Source organism: Ceratotherium simum, chromosome 29 (assembly GCF_057802395.1).
Source record: "Ceratotherium simum simum isolate JZ-2026a chromosome 29, ASM5780239v1, whole genome shotgun sequence".
NCBI classification, from domain to species: domain Eukaryota; kingdom Metazoa; phylum Chordata; class Mammalia; order Perissodactyla; family Rhinocerotidae; genus Ceratotherium; species Ceratotherium simum.
Genome location: NC_141928.1, coordinates 1,979,064 through 1,995,711, shown reverse-complemented (window position 1 = coordinate 1,995,711; position 16,648 = coordinate 1,979,064). Strand labels below are relative to the sequence as shown.

The following is a 16,648-nucleotide window of genomic DNA, read 5'->3' as shown; positions in this document are numbered from 1 at the left end:
GGACCCCTCAGGTGCCTCTCCCTACCCCTCTCGAAATGGAGAGCGTCCCGCCAGCTTTCCCCGTCTGCCGCCCCCTCCCAGTCTCTACACCAGTGTGGCTTCTGGAAGGTGGGTGGTTATGGTATAGGCTCTGCTCCCTCACTTGAGACTGCCTCAGGGTGAGGGGAACACTGAGCTAGCTGAGCATCTGCTTCGTTGCTGTTCCCCCACCATTGCCTCCTAACTGGTCTCTTCCATTTGCTCAGAATGAGCAGAAAGCCGGAGGGGGTGGTCTACAGACGGTGGGGCTCCACGTCCGCAGCTTGGCAAGGCCTCTCTGTTCATGGCTTAGGGAGACCTTCGTTTCCTAAAAGATTTGGATGGAACTCTAGCTCTTCACTGACATTTTCAAGATTTTGAAAATAAGTGTTTTTCCTCATAGGAAGGTGGCTTAACAAACAAAAGGTCTACTGTTGGGTATAGCCAGATGTCATTCCAGTGCTTATGTAGACCTGGTTTAGGCCTGTCACTTCTGAGTCCTTCACAAAACAAAGCCTGCTGTGTTCCTGGACTCTTGGCCTGGAGCTGCGGTGTCAGCTTGGTTTGTGGTGCCACCTCCTTCTGGGTGGGAGTTGAGGCGCCTCTGGCCCCGGGCAGTGCTCCACCACTGAGATGTCTCTGCCGGAACTTTCCTCAACGCTGTCCCTGTCAGCATTGCCAGGTCCTTGGTATCTGTCCTCTCTCGGCTCTCATTCGCTCCGTCTCGGGGAAGCAGAGCGCCAGGGGAAGCAGGAGCAGATGTTGTGTAATTGGCCTCAGAATTCTAGATGAGAGATGTGAAGGGGAACTCGAGACTTGGTGGCAGTCACACACAACACGCGTCTTCTCTCCCCCGCCCTGCAGTCCTGCAGTCCTGCAAGGGGGGGGGGTTGGTGCACTCAGGTCACAGATGGTGACACCTGAGGCCGAGTCAGACTGAGTCATCCACTTACGGTCACACAGCAGAGTGACAGGCTGGGTGACTCCGGAACCCCGACGGCTCACCCCCTGTGTCTGCCAAAGACTGTCGGGGGCCCAGCTTATGGGCAAAGATGGCCGCTTAGTTCTTCCGCTGCACGGTGTCGGCAGTCTTGCCTTTCACTGAGCTCTTCATTCACCACCTGGTCGGTCTCCTGTCTACTTGGCCGGGTCACAGGTTTCTTGGAGATGAACTAGACCACTTGGTGTTCCCTACGGGAAGAAGGAAGAGGGGACTGAGGGGGGAGGCTGCTGATGGCAACGGAAGTGATGGCTGAGCAGGCCTGCAGGGGTGTGGCGAAGCAGAGAGCCCCAGGAGGGCTGCTTGGGGCTCACCTGGGCTCTGGAGGGGTCTCGGAGAGGGCGGAAAGGGAAGCTGAGAGGCAGGCAGCGTGGCATCCTCCCGCTATGGGCCAGAAAAGCCTGTCGTGCCTCCTCCCGGGTAGCTGTGGTTGGCCCACTGAGACACACCTGTGAGACCCAGGCTTCATTAGGACCGCGTCCAGAGGAGCACCACTGCACATGGAGCTCGGTGACACTGAGGGGAGGAACGCAGGTCGTAAATGCTGCCGGCCCCGCCTTGGCTCTGAAGATGAGTTGGGGGACTTAGGTTCTCGAAAGGTTTTCCTTTCTCATGCCACACTGCTGTGATGCTTCGGTATTGAACCAGTGAGAGATGATGAGCATCCCGGGAGTTGCCGTTTACCCTTAGCGCTCTAGAATGCCTGCCAGCCTATGTACAGTGTTACTTTGACCACACGGGGCCGAAGACCGAGGATGAAAGGACCACTGAGACCCCATCCCCGCCCTCGACTCCAAGGTGTAGCTGAGATAGAGCACCTGGACTCTCAAGCCAACTCCGGGTGACTGGATAACTGGTGGCAGCAGCCTCCACTTGTTAGTATGTGGGCTGAATTTCTACCCAGGCCTATATATCCCAAGCTTGTGGCTTGAACTTGGAGCTTATCTAAAAAGACCTCTGCTCAGCCAGGAAGGGGCCTACACCAGAGGAGAGAATGTGGGATTGGAAACTCCAACGTGGCCCTGACTTCTCACAAGGGTGAGGAAGCCACGATGGAGCTCTCTGCCTTACAAACCACACTCCAGCTGCATTCTTTAAAACCTAGGAGATTAATTAATCTGTACTGTGATCATTTTCTAGAACTAATTGATGCTTGACCATAAATCAGACTTTTATAGACTTTTTTATTAGAACTTGACAAGTAATGGTATAAGGTTTAATCTTGTTAGGTTAAGTAATATAGTTACTTAAGTAAACTTGAAATAATTTTTATTCTACTGCATATAAAAGCTTAATTATTTCACAAGTATTTTTTAAGCCTGTGGTACTAAAAATAGGCAGGCTCGTGAGCGTGTGGCTTGCCTTCTTCCTGTGGGTGCCCCTGGCAGGTGGGCCTCACGTGCCTCCCAGCTGGTGCTCTTTCCCCGGGTGTGGTTGGGAGTGGCCTGATGTCCGGAGGCAGGCTGTCTGCATTCGGTTTTGAGCGTTTCTCTCCTTTGTCTGGTGGGATCCAGACAGGTGGGCAAGGCAGGCGGAGGGGAGGGGACAAGTTGAATGAGGCGATACCCTGAAGCTAAACCTTTGAAACGGTCTGCATTTTATTTGATAAAATAGACTGTCTCTCTATTGTGTGGCTGTGAATGCTGTCCATCTGCCGGATACTTACAGTGACTTCTGGCGCCTCTGTAACCGAAATTCTCCTTCATCTGCTTCCCTCATGAGCCTCCCTTCCTTGCACAGGGAGGCCGTCTTCCAGAGACAGACCAGGCCTCCTGAAGTTCGGCGTGCCCCTCGAACAGTACGGCCAGCCTGGGTGCGAGTGGGCCGCCTTGTGGCTGGAGTGGAGCTCTGCAGACCGACTTGCTGCTTCTCAGGAATCCTGAGAAGCCAGGGCAGGTTGCGGCCTCTGCACCCTGGCGCACAGCACTGTCCCCTCCGGTTAGGGTGCTCCCTGCAAAAGTGGAATTTGGTGTCTGCTCTGCGCTAATTCCTGCATGTTTTGGAACATGTCCAGCGTGCTTCCCTGCCCAAGCACCCTGGTAGGTGCCTGTCTGAGTGGAGCCTGGACTTCAGGGGGAAGAACAGACAGTGAGCAGAAAAGGAGACCAAATGGATAGGTGAATTGCAAGTGATCCATCCTACGAAAATAAACAGGATGACTGGACTGGCACAGGGCAATGGAGGAAGGCCTCGGAGGGCAGCGTTTGAGACTCAGAAGATGAGGCCGGGCAGCTGAGGGAGGGGCATGCCACATGGAGGGGACAGCTAGTGCAAAGCCCCAAGACAGGCAGGACTGTGTGGAGTCCAGGGGACTGGCTCCAGGGTGGCGAATCGGGGAGGTTCTGCTGGGTCGGGCAGCGTGCGGAAGTGGGCGGCCCCAGGCTTACAGGCTGGGTAAACCATGCTCTTCCTGAACAGCAGGAAAGAAGCGCGGTTTTAATCAGGGAGTCCTGTCATCTGGTTTCTGTGTAAAAAATCTGTGGTGCTCCCTGGAGAACTGAGGGCCAGAAACCAGCAGGGGCCGTGACGGGGACGCTGAGGGAGAGGTGAGGTGGCTCCCACTGCTGCAGCTGGCCCTGTGAGGCAGCTGGTGGACTTCAGGCGGGGGTGGGGGGATGGCAGCTGGGTGGAGGAAGGAGAGAATGAGGAGGTTGTCTTCCTAGAGCAAGTTCAGGGGTTTGGGGTTGACCTTCAAGTTTGTGAACAGAAGGAAAGACTGCCTTCCAGGTAGAATTATCTTTGGATGGATTGTTTTTGGCCAGAGTTTGCCAGGTGAAGTGTCACCTCCCGCAGAAGTGTCTCTCCTGGAGCTGAATGTGGGGTCTGTAGTGTCGCAGTCACATGTGTTTCCAGGGCACAGCTGATGACCTTGCCCTTGGCCAGTCACTTCCCAGTGCCTGCTGGTTTTTGTCTACGTCCTGCTGTAGGAAACATTATTTATTTATTTATTAAACAGTTGTATGTATGTATTTATTTATTTATTTTTTGTGAGGAAGATCAGCCCTGAGCTAACATCATGCTAATCCTCCTCTTTTTGCTGAGGAAGACTGGCTCTGAGCTAACATCTATTGCCAATCCTCCTTTTTTTTTCCCCCCAAAACCCCGGTAGATAGTTGTATGTCATAGTTGCACAGCCTTCTAGTTGCTGTATGTGGGATGCAGCCTCAGCATGGCCGGAGAAGCAGTGCGTCGGTGTGCGCCCGGGATCCGAACCCGGGCCACCAGTAGCGGAGTGCGTGCACTTAAACCGCTAAGCCACGGGGCCGGCCCAGGAAACATTATTTAAAACTGGGAAATAGGACAAAAAAAGTGGGTCGCATGTCATCTCAGTGTCATATTGGGGCGTCATTTCACAGGCTCCCAGAGGGCTGATTTTCTGGGGCCTATGTTTGATTTTACTTAATAATGTTAACTAAGGGCTCAGACTCTGAGGTTGCACGTTAGCTCACAGACCTTATCTGGTGGAGATACAAACAACTTCTGTCCAGGAGAACAGGGAGCCCCAAAGGTGAGGGTTTTCTTGCCCTTGGGGGCCCTGGCCAGCTTGTCTCCTGGCCGGGCCGTTTCCGGCGGGCCACGTGCTCGATCCTGTGGGGGAAGAGGGAGAATCCCCCTCTGCCCCTTCCCTTAAGGTTCTTATGGCTGGCCAAATAATTAACAAGACAGGTTAGCAGGAGAAAATAACACCAAGTTTAATAACATGTATATATGGGAGAAACCAGGGACACTGCCTTTCTCAACACAATAGCAGAAATTCTCGTCTTAAATACCATGTTCAGCCAAACACAAAGGAGGATGTTGGGGGTGGGGGGAGTTAGTTACAGGAGATTACCACTAAAGCACAGTAAACAAGAGTAAGGTTATTATGCAGATTTAAGGCCTCACTTTCCACATTGATAAGTTTCTAGAAAGGAGATCATCCCCCCTCTTCCCAATACAGAGAGGGAGATACCTTTACAAATGGAGATTTCCCTTATAAATGTAAATGTTTGTCTGGCAACTCCTCGCAGGGCCATCCAGAGTATGTGGCCAGAGAGACAGAACTTCCGATAAGATGGGCTTGTTGGTGCCTTTTCTATTGTAACATCTATTTTACATTATATTACAGCCATCAGATGGAAGATCTGTTCCAGGAAGGAGTCACCATGTCAAATTCTTTAGGCAGGTAGTGGGGGAGGTCAAATGTCCGTCAGAGAAAACAATCAAGGTAAAGAGATATATTTCAGGGTGGCCAAATCTTGATCTCCCACAATCCCCTCGCACCCCTGACGGGTCCTTTTGTGAGCAGTTCAGTGACTCCTGTGCCGTCTGTGTGTGTCCAAGTTGTGACATGAGCTTTTTGGAAATCATGCCTGACGCTGGCTTAGGGTGGACTCAGTGTGGAACCCTCACAGCGATGCGTTTGCCAGTGTTTTCCTGAGCAGAGGCATCGGTGCAGACGAGCCTGGTGTGGGTCTCCCTGCGACACCCCGCAGGCGGCCTTGCCCAGTCTGCTGCTTTTTGGGTCACACTGCAACTGTGGCTCTTTTCACCACGTGATGGGAATAGGCAATTGGTTAAAACCTGGGGAAAACCGAGGTTTTCCTTTTTCATTTTTAAGCCGCCAGCAGTTGTGCCCTATTTCAAAGGGCAAGGTCCACCTGCTGGACACCTGGGAAGGTTCAAGGCGCTTCAGAGGCTGAACAACCAGAGTTGGGTACTACAGTTTGCACCGTCTCCGCTTCCTCTGCATAGAGGCATCTGAGCCAAAACCATCCATTTCCTCGGAGCCAGGCCTCCCCTCTTCCCCTTGCATCTGGGAAGGCAGCCAGTCCCTCTGGGCTGGCGCCTCAGGAGGAGAGCTGGCTCCCCGCTTCTGGGGGGCGGGGGTGGGTGCAGGGCAGGAGGTGGAGGATCAAGAGTCCTCTTTCTGTTGAGTTTCGAGAGGGATGCCTGGGACAGCTGAATAGAGGTGCATGTAGCCGGGTGATGCTCCACTCTGGGCTGGAGCGTGGGGAGAGGTCAGGGGGTTGACAGGCAATGGGTCAGCCACCCTCCACCCTGCCCTGAACCCCAGGGTCTTCAGATGAGGCAGAAGGTTCCTGTTCTACTGGTGATCTGTGCCTGGTTCCTCCAAAATCTCCATGGCCAGAGAGTAGTGGTTGAGACGTTAGTATCAGGGAAGGACTGTGGGGTGCGGGTGGGGTGAGGGCCTTTCTCTCTGCCCAGGATCTGCTTGTTGGGCAGGGGACTGACGTGGAGAGGAGCCGTCTCGCCCTTGTTCTCTGTAGCTGCCAGAGCCCCGTGGGAGGCTGCCTGCGTGTCATTGGCACTGAGGAGGGTGGCAGCCACTCTGCAGGAGTCACCGCCACACGGAGGTTTCTGAGTTCTCAGTGGCTGCCGTGGCTCTTGGGACAAAGAACAGAATCCCTCCCGAGGTCTGCAGCCTCGCAGGGACTGGCCCAGCCCGCTAACTCGGGAGGTGCTGGAGCGGCCACCCTCCCTCCCACCTTGCTGGGCTCTGCCTGGAGTTGTCTTCCCTCCTCTTTCCTTCCTCTGGGCTCTGGTCAGTGATCGCTGTCCAATAGGACAGCAGTTCCCGGGGTCACCGTGAGTTTGCCATCAGTCTGAGTGAGCGTGTTCCCGCTGCTCTGCCAGCCAGAGCTGGCTGTGATGGCGCTCAGGACACGTTCTAGCAGCAGACACTTACCTGCTTGCCGCAAGCCTGCTTGCTCCTCACAGTGCCCTGAGGAGGAAGATGTTATCTGGCATCTCCGTTTGACAGGTGGGCAACCGAGGCACAAAAAGACTGACTGGTTGCCCGGATTCTCAAAACCTTCAAGTGGCTGGACCCTCTGCCTGCAGACCTGTGTCCTTGCGTCTTCGGGCACTGCCTGCCGTCTGTCTGCTGCAAGGATGGGCCTGCTGGTGCTAGGCCGGCCCGGGCCACTCCGTGGGCACTGAGCTAGACCAGTCGGGAAAGACTCCCGGAGGAAGTGGCGTTTAGACAGAGACCCTGGAGGGCAAATGGGAGTGAGCTCAGTAAAGGGGGCAGGGGTGGGGTCCAGGCAGAAGCCAAGAGATGCCAGGATGTGACCTAATAAGAAACTGGAAGGATGTGCAGTGTGGCTGTCGGGGGCAGGGTAGGGGTGGGGCATAGTGAGGCTGGAGGACCAGAAGGGGCCGGGGGCTCATCCAGACTGTGTAGCTGGTTGAGACTGGCCTTGCTTCTGAGACCGCAGGGAGCCATCCAGGTCCGTTCAGGGCGGTGGCCCAGTTCCAGCTTGCTGCTGCCTGTCCACAAGAAGGAGTGGCGGGTGCACACCAGCTCCCTCCCAGGAGGGCTCCCAGGGTGCTGGTGTGAGCTGGTGCCCACCCCAGCAAAGCCCGTCGTGGCCTGGCTCGGCTCCTTCTCCTCTTTCCCCACCCAAGCGTCTCCTTTGTCAGGCTGAAAAGAATTTCCCACCATTCCACTAGGCTGGTGTGTTGTCAACACTGAGCTGGGAAAGTGTGATCTGCCAGTTACGTGTGGGCCACCCTGCACGGAGGTCAGTGAGGAAAGCATTTCTTAGGTTAATGGATCATGAGTGAATGAGGAACAGAGGGCGTCGGGGGAGAGGAAGGCTGCCCACCTGGCCGTTTCTTCTGCCTCCCTGGTTGCTGTCTGGGAGTCAAGGGATGGCACTGCTCAAGGGCGGATGGCTCGTTGTGGCTGGGGAGCGGGGCGGGCAGGGCTAGGGAGGCAGAACGCTGAGTCCCTCCTCAATTGTCCTGTGGGGACTTGGGGCCTAGTTTCCTCAGCTGTAAAGTAGGAACAGTGACAGTCACATCCCAGGCTTGGATGTAAAGCTTAAGTGGGATAACGGTGGTCAGAGTGCTTTTACAACATTGAGTCCTGAGCAAGATGCAAGGAGGTGATGATGACAGTCCTCGCAGAGCAGACGGTGTCGTGTCGGTCAGGGCTGGGTCAGAAATGATGCTGTGAGTGGGAAGCGACTGCTCTCCTGCTGTTGCATTGCGTTCTGTCCGGTGAACACTGGGCGCCTCCTGCCCTTGGGGGGGGGCTACCGTGTGGATTGTTACGGTTCCTGCGCCTGGGGCAGGGCCCACGGTCTAGAGGAGAGAAGGTACAAAATACCGTGGGAATACAAGGATAATTTGTTTTCCCAAAGAATTGATTTTCCACATATTTAAGAAGGAAAAGTGTCATGCAGAGGCTTTTTAAAGAAGTCTTTTGATGAAGTAACCGGTTGGTTTCCTCCATCTGTGACCATCGAAGGGTGTAGAGGAGGGATGTTTGCGCTGCAGTGGTGGAGTGGACTGCATCGGAAGGGGGAGTGTCTGCACTTGGAGCTAGTGGACGAAGGGAGGAGAATATTCTGATTAGACACTCACAACACTTTGATGAAAGTGCACGCCTCCCTGGACCACACTGTTACTGGCGTCTGCTCTGCGTGCCTGTGATGGCGGGCGACAGGCTCTGGAACCTCCAGCGGACTCTGAGCCTGGTGCACGTTCCTCAGCTCCTCATCCGTGATGTCCCACCTCCATCACCAGGCAGACTCCTGCGGTGGGTTACTTGGTAAGAAAACTTGGTAAACTTACTCTGTTTTGGAAGTAAGACTGGTGGGGAGGTTTTCTTGCTGTTGTAACTGTGCCTGGTAGGGAGTCAGGGAAGGCCCTCCAAGGAGGTGACATTTGTGTTGAAAGTGTTTAGAAAAGGCAGCCAAGTACAGGTGAGAGGAAGGAGTGCTCCGCCCAAGGAAGAACAGGTGCAAAGGTCTCGGGGTAGGAGTGCACGCGGACCTGGCTCAGGGGTGAGGGAGAGAGAGAGAGGAGAGTGCAAGTCGGGGAGCGCTGCAGCTGATGACAGGTCCCGAGGACACACCTCCAGATATGCAAGCCTCGCTGAGGGCTGGACACCCTCCAATAGGATTTTAAGAATCACATAGTTAAATCTTGACTTGAATGTGTCCTTTCTTATCATGGAAGAACAGTAGGTGGGAACAACTGGCAGATATGTGGCCCTCGGGGAATTTGAAGTCTAGCAGGAAAGACAGAGCAGCTCGAAGAGTCAGTGATGAGGTGAGTTTGGTGGAGGTTTGCAAGTCCCAGCTGCTGGCTGCCGCCCAGGGAAACACGCACGTCATCCTGTGTGCTGAGAGCTGGGCCCATGTCTGAGGGACCATGTCATCAAAGTGACTGTTGAGGGTGACAGTCATGGTGGCGGGGTGGCTGAACTGGGGCCCGGGAACAGGGGGCAGTGTCGAGGCCGTGCTCTGATCTAGACCTGCGGGCCAAGCCTGGGGTGGAGGTGCAGGAGAGCCGCTGGAGCCTGCAGTTCTCCTGGAACGGGCTCACAGCGCCTGGGGTGCTGCATCCGGGGTTACGAAGCCAGTAACACAGGGCTGACAGCCATTCCTGCCAGCCACCTTTGGGACCAATGCGTCCATGCTTTCTCTAGTGCTGTGTTAGACTCAAGAGGGTTATTAAAAAGAGGTTGCCCTGGCTGGGGTCAGATTTTGTCCAGCATCACTTCACCTGCAGCGTCGTGAACACCAGCGTCTGTGTGGCCGGGTGCTGTGCCGGGCCTCCTTGCACTCGGACCTCCAGGAAGGTGGAAACAGAAACAGAACACACGGCCTGCGGTGAATGGTGCACCGTACACGGTCTCCACAAGTACCCTGGAGATTAGACTGTCTTTACATTTATTTTTATAAATAACACATACTTATTAAGAGAAATCTGAGAAACAAAAAAGTAGGACTGAGTTCCACTCTGACAACCAACTGTAGAGAGCGTCTCTGTTCTCTTCTGCCTCTGGGCTGGCGTGATTACTTCCCTGTGACCGTGGTGCACACACAGTGTCAGCTCTTGGGGCGGTTTCTCGTTTTCTTACATACTCTTTCTGGGCAGTGGGGTGTTTTTTTTAAGCCTGAAATGAAAGTGTGTCTTGGAAAGTCCCAGTAAATGATGAAGCCATGTGTTAATGAGCCAAGGAAGGGGTGGCACCAATGAGCCGCTTTGGCAAGATGAATGGGATGAGAAGCTAGGATGACAGGCTCGGAAAGGCCACCAGCAGAGCGGCCAGAGCGGTCGAGTGGAAGGTGCCTCTGTGAAGCGCAGCACTTGGCGCCTGTGCCATCTGCTGCACACCTGGATGGAGCATTAACTGTCCTTCCTCAGTTCTGTGTCACGTGGGACTCCAGAGGGATGTGACCTGCGAGGCAGGAGTGCTCTGTGGCTGTGTTTTCCACCCTTTACAGTGACCTCGGGACACGAATTGGTTTCACTGAGGCCATGTAAGTGGAACAGTATGTGGTCATTGATTGTGAAAGACAGCTTTGGGGTTTTTTCACTTGATCCTTTGCATTATATTAATATTGGTAAATATTTTTTATAATTACAGAGGAGAAAGGCATGCATTTTAAAGCAAAAGTGGTGTGTATATATACACACACACACATACACACACACACACCCCCCTTCATATTTGTACAGTATCTAGTGATGGTCAATATTTTCTCTCTTCTTCCAGACATGTTTGTTTTTGTGTGTGAGGAAGATCACCCCTGAGCTATCATCCATGCCAATCCTCCTCTTTTTGCCAAGGAAGACGGGCCCTGAGCCAACATCTATTGTCAATCCTCCTCCTATTTTTTTTCCCTCTTTCTCCCCAAAGCCCCAGTAGACAGCTGCATATCACAGTTGCACATCCTTCCAGCTGCTGTATGTGGGATGCCGCCCCAGCACGGCCGGAAAAGCGGTGCGTCAGCGTGCGCCCAGGATCCGAACCCGGGCTGCTAGCAGCGGAGCATGCGCACCCAACCGCTAAGCCACGGGGCTGGCCCCCCCAGACATGTTTTTAATATAACCTCTGAAATTTTAGATCATAGCTAGTACTCAGAGAAAACTCTTTCTACATGATTTGTAGCCCCATTACTGGTTTAGACCAGTGGTGTGTCGGAACACAGGGCAGTGAAGAGCCTCCTCAATGTCTCAGTGACAGACGGTTGTCAGCTTCCACCCAGAAGTCACTTAGCTGCAGAAGAAGGTGATTGGCACTTGCCTGGTCCCGGGAGTGGCCCCCTTCCCCTGCCTGCTGGCTCCTGCTGTGTGCTCTGCTGCTCATGTCTCTCCAAGGCCACCACACTGCTCGTCTATCCTGCTTCCTTAGGCCGTCTCCTGCGAGCGAGGAGCCAGGAAAAGAGAAAACCTCGCTAGTCACCCTTGGAGGATGTTGGGGAAACGCTTCCTTTAAAATTGGTGGTGACTAAAGGGATGAGCCTAGCACTTACCTCTCCTGTATGAACTGCGCCTCAGGGTCACTGTGAGCGAAGGTTCCCCTGTGCAGAAGCGTCCCAGCCCGTTAGTGAAGCGGGGATGAGATGAGCCGCCACCGTCTGGCTGCTGTCTTCAGGAATTAATGCGGAGGTGGGCGGTCAGTAAGCAGGGAGGCAGCCAGAGGTCGCCCACCTCCTGACGGAAGCACACCACACCACCTGGGAAGTAATCTTCCCAAAAGAGTCAGACGCAAGTCTAGATCTAGGTACAGAAGTTTACAGAAAATCCAGACAGCCGGAGCCCACAGGACAAGGGACCCGAGTTCTTTGACAAGTGAATGCCAACGTGTCTGCCCATCGCAACGAGCCAGCCTTATTTGGACCAATTCAGACTAACTGTTTAAGTGAAAATGAGACAGTTAGGGAGATTCGAGTCCTGACCGGCCATCTGTTGCTCTTGGCGAGCATGTTGGTGTGACAGTGGCGGCGTGCTTGTGCTGGGAAAGAAGCGCTGCGCCTTTGGAGGCGCAGGCTGGCGAGTAAGAAGTGACCATGGTCTGAGGTCTGCTTGGACAGTTCTTCGGGGGTGATTGGGGGAGACCAGTTCACCGTGAGCTGGGCACTCTTGGTACTGAGATGAGGGACACCTGGGGGTGTTATATTATTATCTCTATTTTTTTCGTATGTTGGAAATTTTCCATAATTAAAAACTTTCAAGATGGGAAAAAACAGATATTTAAAATGGCTCCTTTTCTGTTTGCAAGAATGGCAGCAGCGTTCGAGGGTTTGTGGGTGGCGTCTTGGGAAAGTGTTAGAAGCCACTTCCTCGTGTTGTTACACACCAGCGTCTTTGACTTGAGAGACCAGTGGTTGGATGCTGCCGGTGCGGACTCATTTGAATGAGTGCGTGGGGATGTTCTGGCTGCGCAGCCAGACTGCATCCGATTCATCTGCACGTGCTCCCCTGGTGTCCCTGCCGAGGGCTGGCCGCAGGCGCTGACAGCCCTGCTGTTCCAGCGCTGTCATCCGTCAGCGGGTTGCTTTATTAGGAGACCGCAGCCTCGGAGGCTGCGGAGCGATTTGCAAGTTCAGCAGAAATCAGTTCCCCGTGTTATCATCAGCGCTGGAGACACATCCGTCTCGTTGGCTGAAGTTCCGTTCTCTTCTCTGCCTTGACACAGGGGTGTCCTGTGCGTGGAGGGGCTTACTTGATGACCTGGAGGGGGGTGTGGACTGGTGGCCCACGTGGATTCGGGCCTGGGCTGGGGCCTGCGGGGCGTGGGGCTGCAGGGGGCCAGCCCAGCGCCCACCACGCTGAAGGCCGTGCTCCTGTGTTTCAGACTGGGCCGCTGCCGTCCGAGTCGCCGCCCTGGACTGTGCGGAGGAAAAGAACCACGAGGTGTGCCGAGCCTACGACATCCACTTCTACCCCACCTTCCGGGTGAGCGCCATCCTGCCCTCTCTGGGCAGGCTCCTTCCCCTGACCGCCTTGCCATCTGTGCCCACCTTAATTCTCGAGGGGCTTCTTTTAAGTTGAAATTCACCACATATGTAATTCCTACATTTTTAGCATTTTGGGCGTGCTTCTTGAAAGTTAGTAGGAATTTCTGTTTGCAAAGGGTCACTTTCTTCATTCCACCCTGTTGGGTGTGTAAGTCGCCATGGGACTGTACACGCACGCACACAGCCCCACTTATAGCCAGCAAGGTGACAGCCTGCATACCCAGTGGGTGTGGGAACGATCGGGAGGTGCTGTTGGGGCCCTGGTCTAAGGCCTCAATGCCCCTGTGTCTCCCACGCGTGTGGCCTGTGTGAGAATGGCCCCCCTCGGTGCTCCACACGTGTGGTGATCCGTCCGGTGCTGGTGTGACACCGGCCTGCTTGCTGGGTCTGCCCCTAAGAAAGGTTTGTACCCGTTTCTTCCACCAGGGGGCAGAGGGTAAACAGGGATCCGTGGATGGTCGGGAAGAACCACGTGAATGTCTGTCTGTGCTCGTGTGAGGTCACATGCCTTCACACGAGCGCCTCACGATGACATTTCCATCTCAGAAAGAACGCAGTGCCTCTGGAAGGCATCCCTTAGGAAGCTCTGCGACCCGTCCCCCCATCAGCCCTGGAATCCTGTGCTCCGTGTGGTGCAGCATCCATGCTCCCCACTCTCTGTTGAGCTGGGCCGTGACTGTCGCAAAGGCAGCTGTGCATCTGTCGCCTACACAGACCACGCACTCTGACCTGCCTGGTGGCCCAGCCCCACCAGAGGGACCCTCCCCTTGAGTCCTGCGTCACTTGTCCAAGAGTTTTATCACATCGAATGTATTCCTGTTCTACTTTGTTTTGACTGTAGGCACAGGGTGCTGTGCTGTGTGTAAGCCTGGGCCGTCTCTCTCACAGAACCACCAGCACCGTTGGGTGTGGCTGTGGCTTGTTGGTTTTAGTTGCCTAGTGATCTCCCCTTGTGTCACGGTAGCTCGGGTTCCTGTCCCCTCTCCCTGCTGGGCACCTGGGCTGCCCCAGGCTTTGGCGGCGTGAGCACTCTCACACGCGTCTCCTGTGTCCGTGGCAGGAGTTCCCTGTGGGCAGGGCCTGGACTGCAGCCGCTGGGCCGCAGGGCACACGAACCATCCCTGCTGACTGTGATAGTGACCACATCTTCTGTGTCTGTGGCCTGTGTGTCACCCCATCTGTGAAATGTCTCTTTGTGTTTGCCTGTTTTCCTCTTGGGCTGTTTGTGTTTTCTTATAGTTTACAGAACCCTTTGCATGTTCTCACCTCTTACCTTTCTTTCAGTCGTGAGTATTGGGAAAGTCTTCACCCAGTTTGTAACTGTCTTTAATATGTCTTTTCATGAAGAAAGTTTTTATTTTTTTTTTTATTTTTTAATGATTTTTTTTTTAATTTTTATTTATTTATTTTTTTCCCCCAAAGTCCCAGTAGATAGTTGTATGTCATAGTTGCACAGCCTTCTAGTTGCTGTATGCGGGACGCGGCCTCAGCATGGCCAGAGAAGCGGTGCGTCGGTGCACCCCAGGATCCGAACTCGGGCCGCCAGCAGCAGAGCGCGCACACCTAACCGCTAAGCCACGGGGCCAGCCCCATGAAGAAAGTTTTTAATTTCAACATCAATCCTCCTGTTGTGCTCAGAGATCCTTGAGAGGGTCTGTCGTCCTCCCTGGAAGCCCTCCCTGTTGTGAGAGCTGACCATCAGGACGCATTTAGCACCAGCACAGGGAGGGCGCCGTCCTTGTGGTTCTAGCCTTGTTGAGTCAGAAAATGTAAATTACGGAATTCTGATTGGTACTAACCACCCACTCGTGAATCTGGTGGGAAACACGAATATCGCAGACACACATAGAAACGTGGCTCGTCATCAGTTACTCTAACCTTTCTGGAGGAAATGGACTGACGCTCTGTTTTTAAGATGATGGTCATTTTGTTGCTTAAAGATTAAACATTTACACAGACACCAGGCAAGGCTGTTTCTTATTTGTTCTGTGTTTTTCCTCTTAGTATTTTAAAGCATTTACAAAGGACTTTACAACTGGAGAAAATTTTAAAGGTAAGGACATAAGCATTATATTCTATGCTCCTAGATTCACCTCATAAACCTATTACAGTAAAAATGGTTTCAGGAGACTAGAAAACTCACTCAATGTGGTCTGTCCCCACCCCCAACTTCAGCATGTTTGCATCAGCACCGTCCTACCTGTCTTTCCTTTAAGAGTTCAAGCATTCATAGTTTCACCGAGAACTTTTTATTCTGTGCTTTGCCTTCTTTGGCAAATACAGTGGTGAATTTTCTTTTTTTAAGTAAAGTTTTTTATTGAAAAAAACATTTGGAGAAGTGCCCACATCACACGGGCACACCCGGTGAATTTTTAGGAACGAGCCCACCGGTGGCCAGTACACAGACGTCAGCCTGCGGGTGACAACTGTTCTTCATGCATCAGAGGTCGTTTGCCTGTTCCTGAACTTAGTGTAGATGGACTCGAAGCTTGTCTGGCCCCTTTGTCTCCACGCCGGGTGTGGCATTCATCCCCATCGCCGTGTGTCCCTGAATCCCATGCGTTCCCACCCTCCTGGCCGTGTCGTCTCCTGTTGTGTGAACCCACCACTGTCTGTACCGCGCACTGTTGACGACGTTGGCGCACCCTGCTGGGGTTCCCTGAGTGGGGCCGTGTGCCCGTGCTGGGCCCTCTGGGGCCCTCGGGGCGTGGGCGCTCAGCACAGCAGATGCGGCTGTGATCGTGGCGTGCTTCCCCGCAGGGCCCGACCGAGAGCTGCAAACGGTGAGACGAACGATGATCGATTTCCTGCAGAACCACACTGACAGAAACAGGCCTCCTGCCTGCCCATCTTTGGACCCTATTCGGTGCGTAGTTCTCGAAAAAAGTGGCACATTACAAGGTGAATTTAGTTTTGTAAAATATAGATTTGCCTGAATTGCTGTGGATTCTGGTCTGCGATGGCCAGCTCACTGTTCTTAAAAGCACTAAAAGCCTTTTTTCCTCTTAAAAGGCCCAGTGACGTTCTTTCCCTCCTTGACAACCGTGATGGCCGTTACGTGGCGGTTTTATTTGAAGGCAACAGCTCCTACGTTGGACGTGAGGTACTGTGTCTGCATCTTCTCCCAGCTGACCACGTGATGGGGTCCCTGTCGGGTCTGCAGTTAGGTTCCTGGGCAGCAGCAGCTGCTTCCACCTGACTTGTGTTCACGTGTTTTGTTAGTTCTCGTTAATTCTTGGAATTGTAGTTCGTGCTATTCAGCGAATTCACTGGTGTACAGAGGAGACTGAGAGTGGGGGTGCGCCCACAAGCGTAAAGCAGAAACAGGCCTGTGAGTGCGCCCTCATCCTCCGCGTGGGGCCGAGAGGGAGCACACAGGAGGCTCTCCGCGAGGCTGCTTTCTATTCTGCATTGCTAGCAATATTTTTTCTCTGCTGTGTTCTGAACTCTCCACTTTTTGCTGAGTCCAAGCTTCTGTAAGATGTTGTTTCTATCATGAAACTTTGTCCTGCTATCATTTCACGTGTGGGTCTGAAGCCTTTGCCTTTGGCAGAGTCTCAGTAGAATCCGGTACCAGATATGGGGACGGATGAGAGGAGTTCCCTGACTCCCAGGTCGTCTGCGAGTCGAGAGGAAACGGCTCCTCGGGGAACTGCGTCCTCAGCACTGGCTGCCGCTTTTGCCCCGTCACCCGTGAGCCTGGGGGCGAAGGCAGGAGGCACTGTGCTCCCGTGGGCCCTTTTGTTGATGCGTGCATAAGCAGGAGGCCGTGGATGTTAGCCATCTGACCATCTCGCTGCGTCGCCCCACACCCTCTGGGCTTGGTGGTGACATCGTGCCGCCTTCTCTGGCTGACCAGGATTCT

The 16,648-nt window shown here is 53.8% G+C and overlaps 1 protein-coding gene across 1 annotated transcript in view; it reads left to right on the top strand.

The window, feature by feature from the left end:
• QSOX2 (quiescin sulfhydryl oxidase 2) overlaps window positions 1–16,648 on the top strand; it is a 37,094-nt gene that overhangs the window by 2,661 nt on the left and 17,785 nt on the right. The window contains 4 exon segments of the mRNA XM_014781976.2: window positions 12,621–12,721; window positions 14,788–14,836; window positions 15,544–15,649; window positions 15,796–15,886. Of these exon segments, the coding sequence (XP_014637462.2) occupies window positions 12,621–12,721; window positions 14,788–14,836; window positions 15,544–15,649; window positions 15,796–15,886 (347 nt within the window).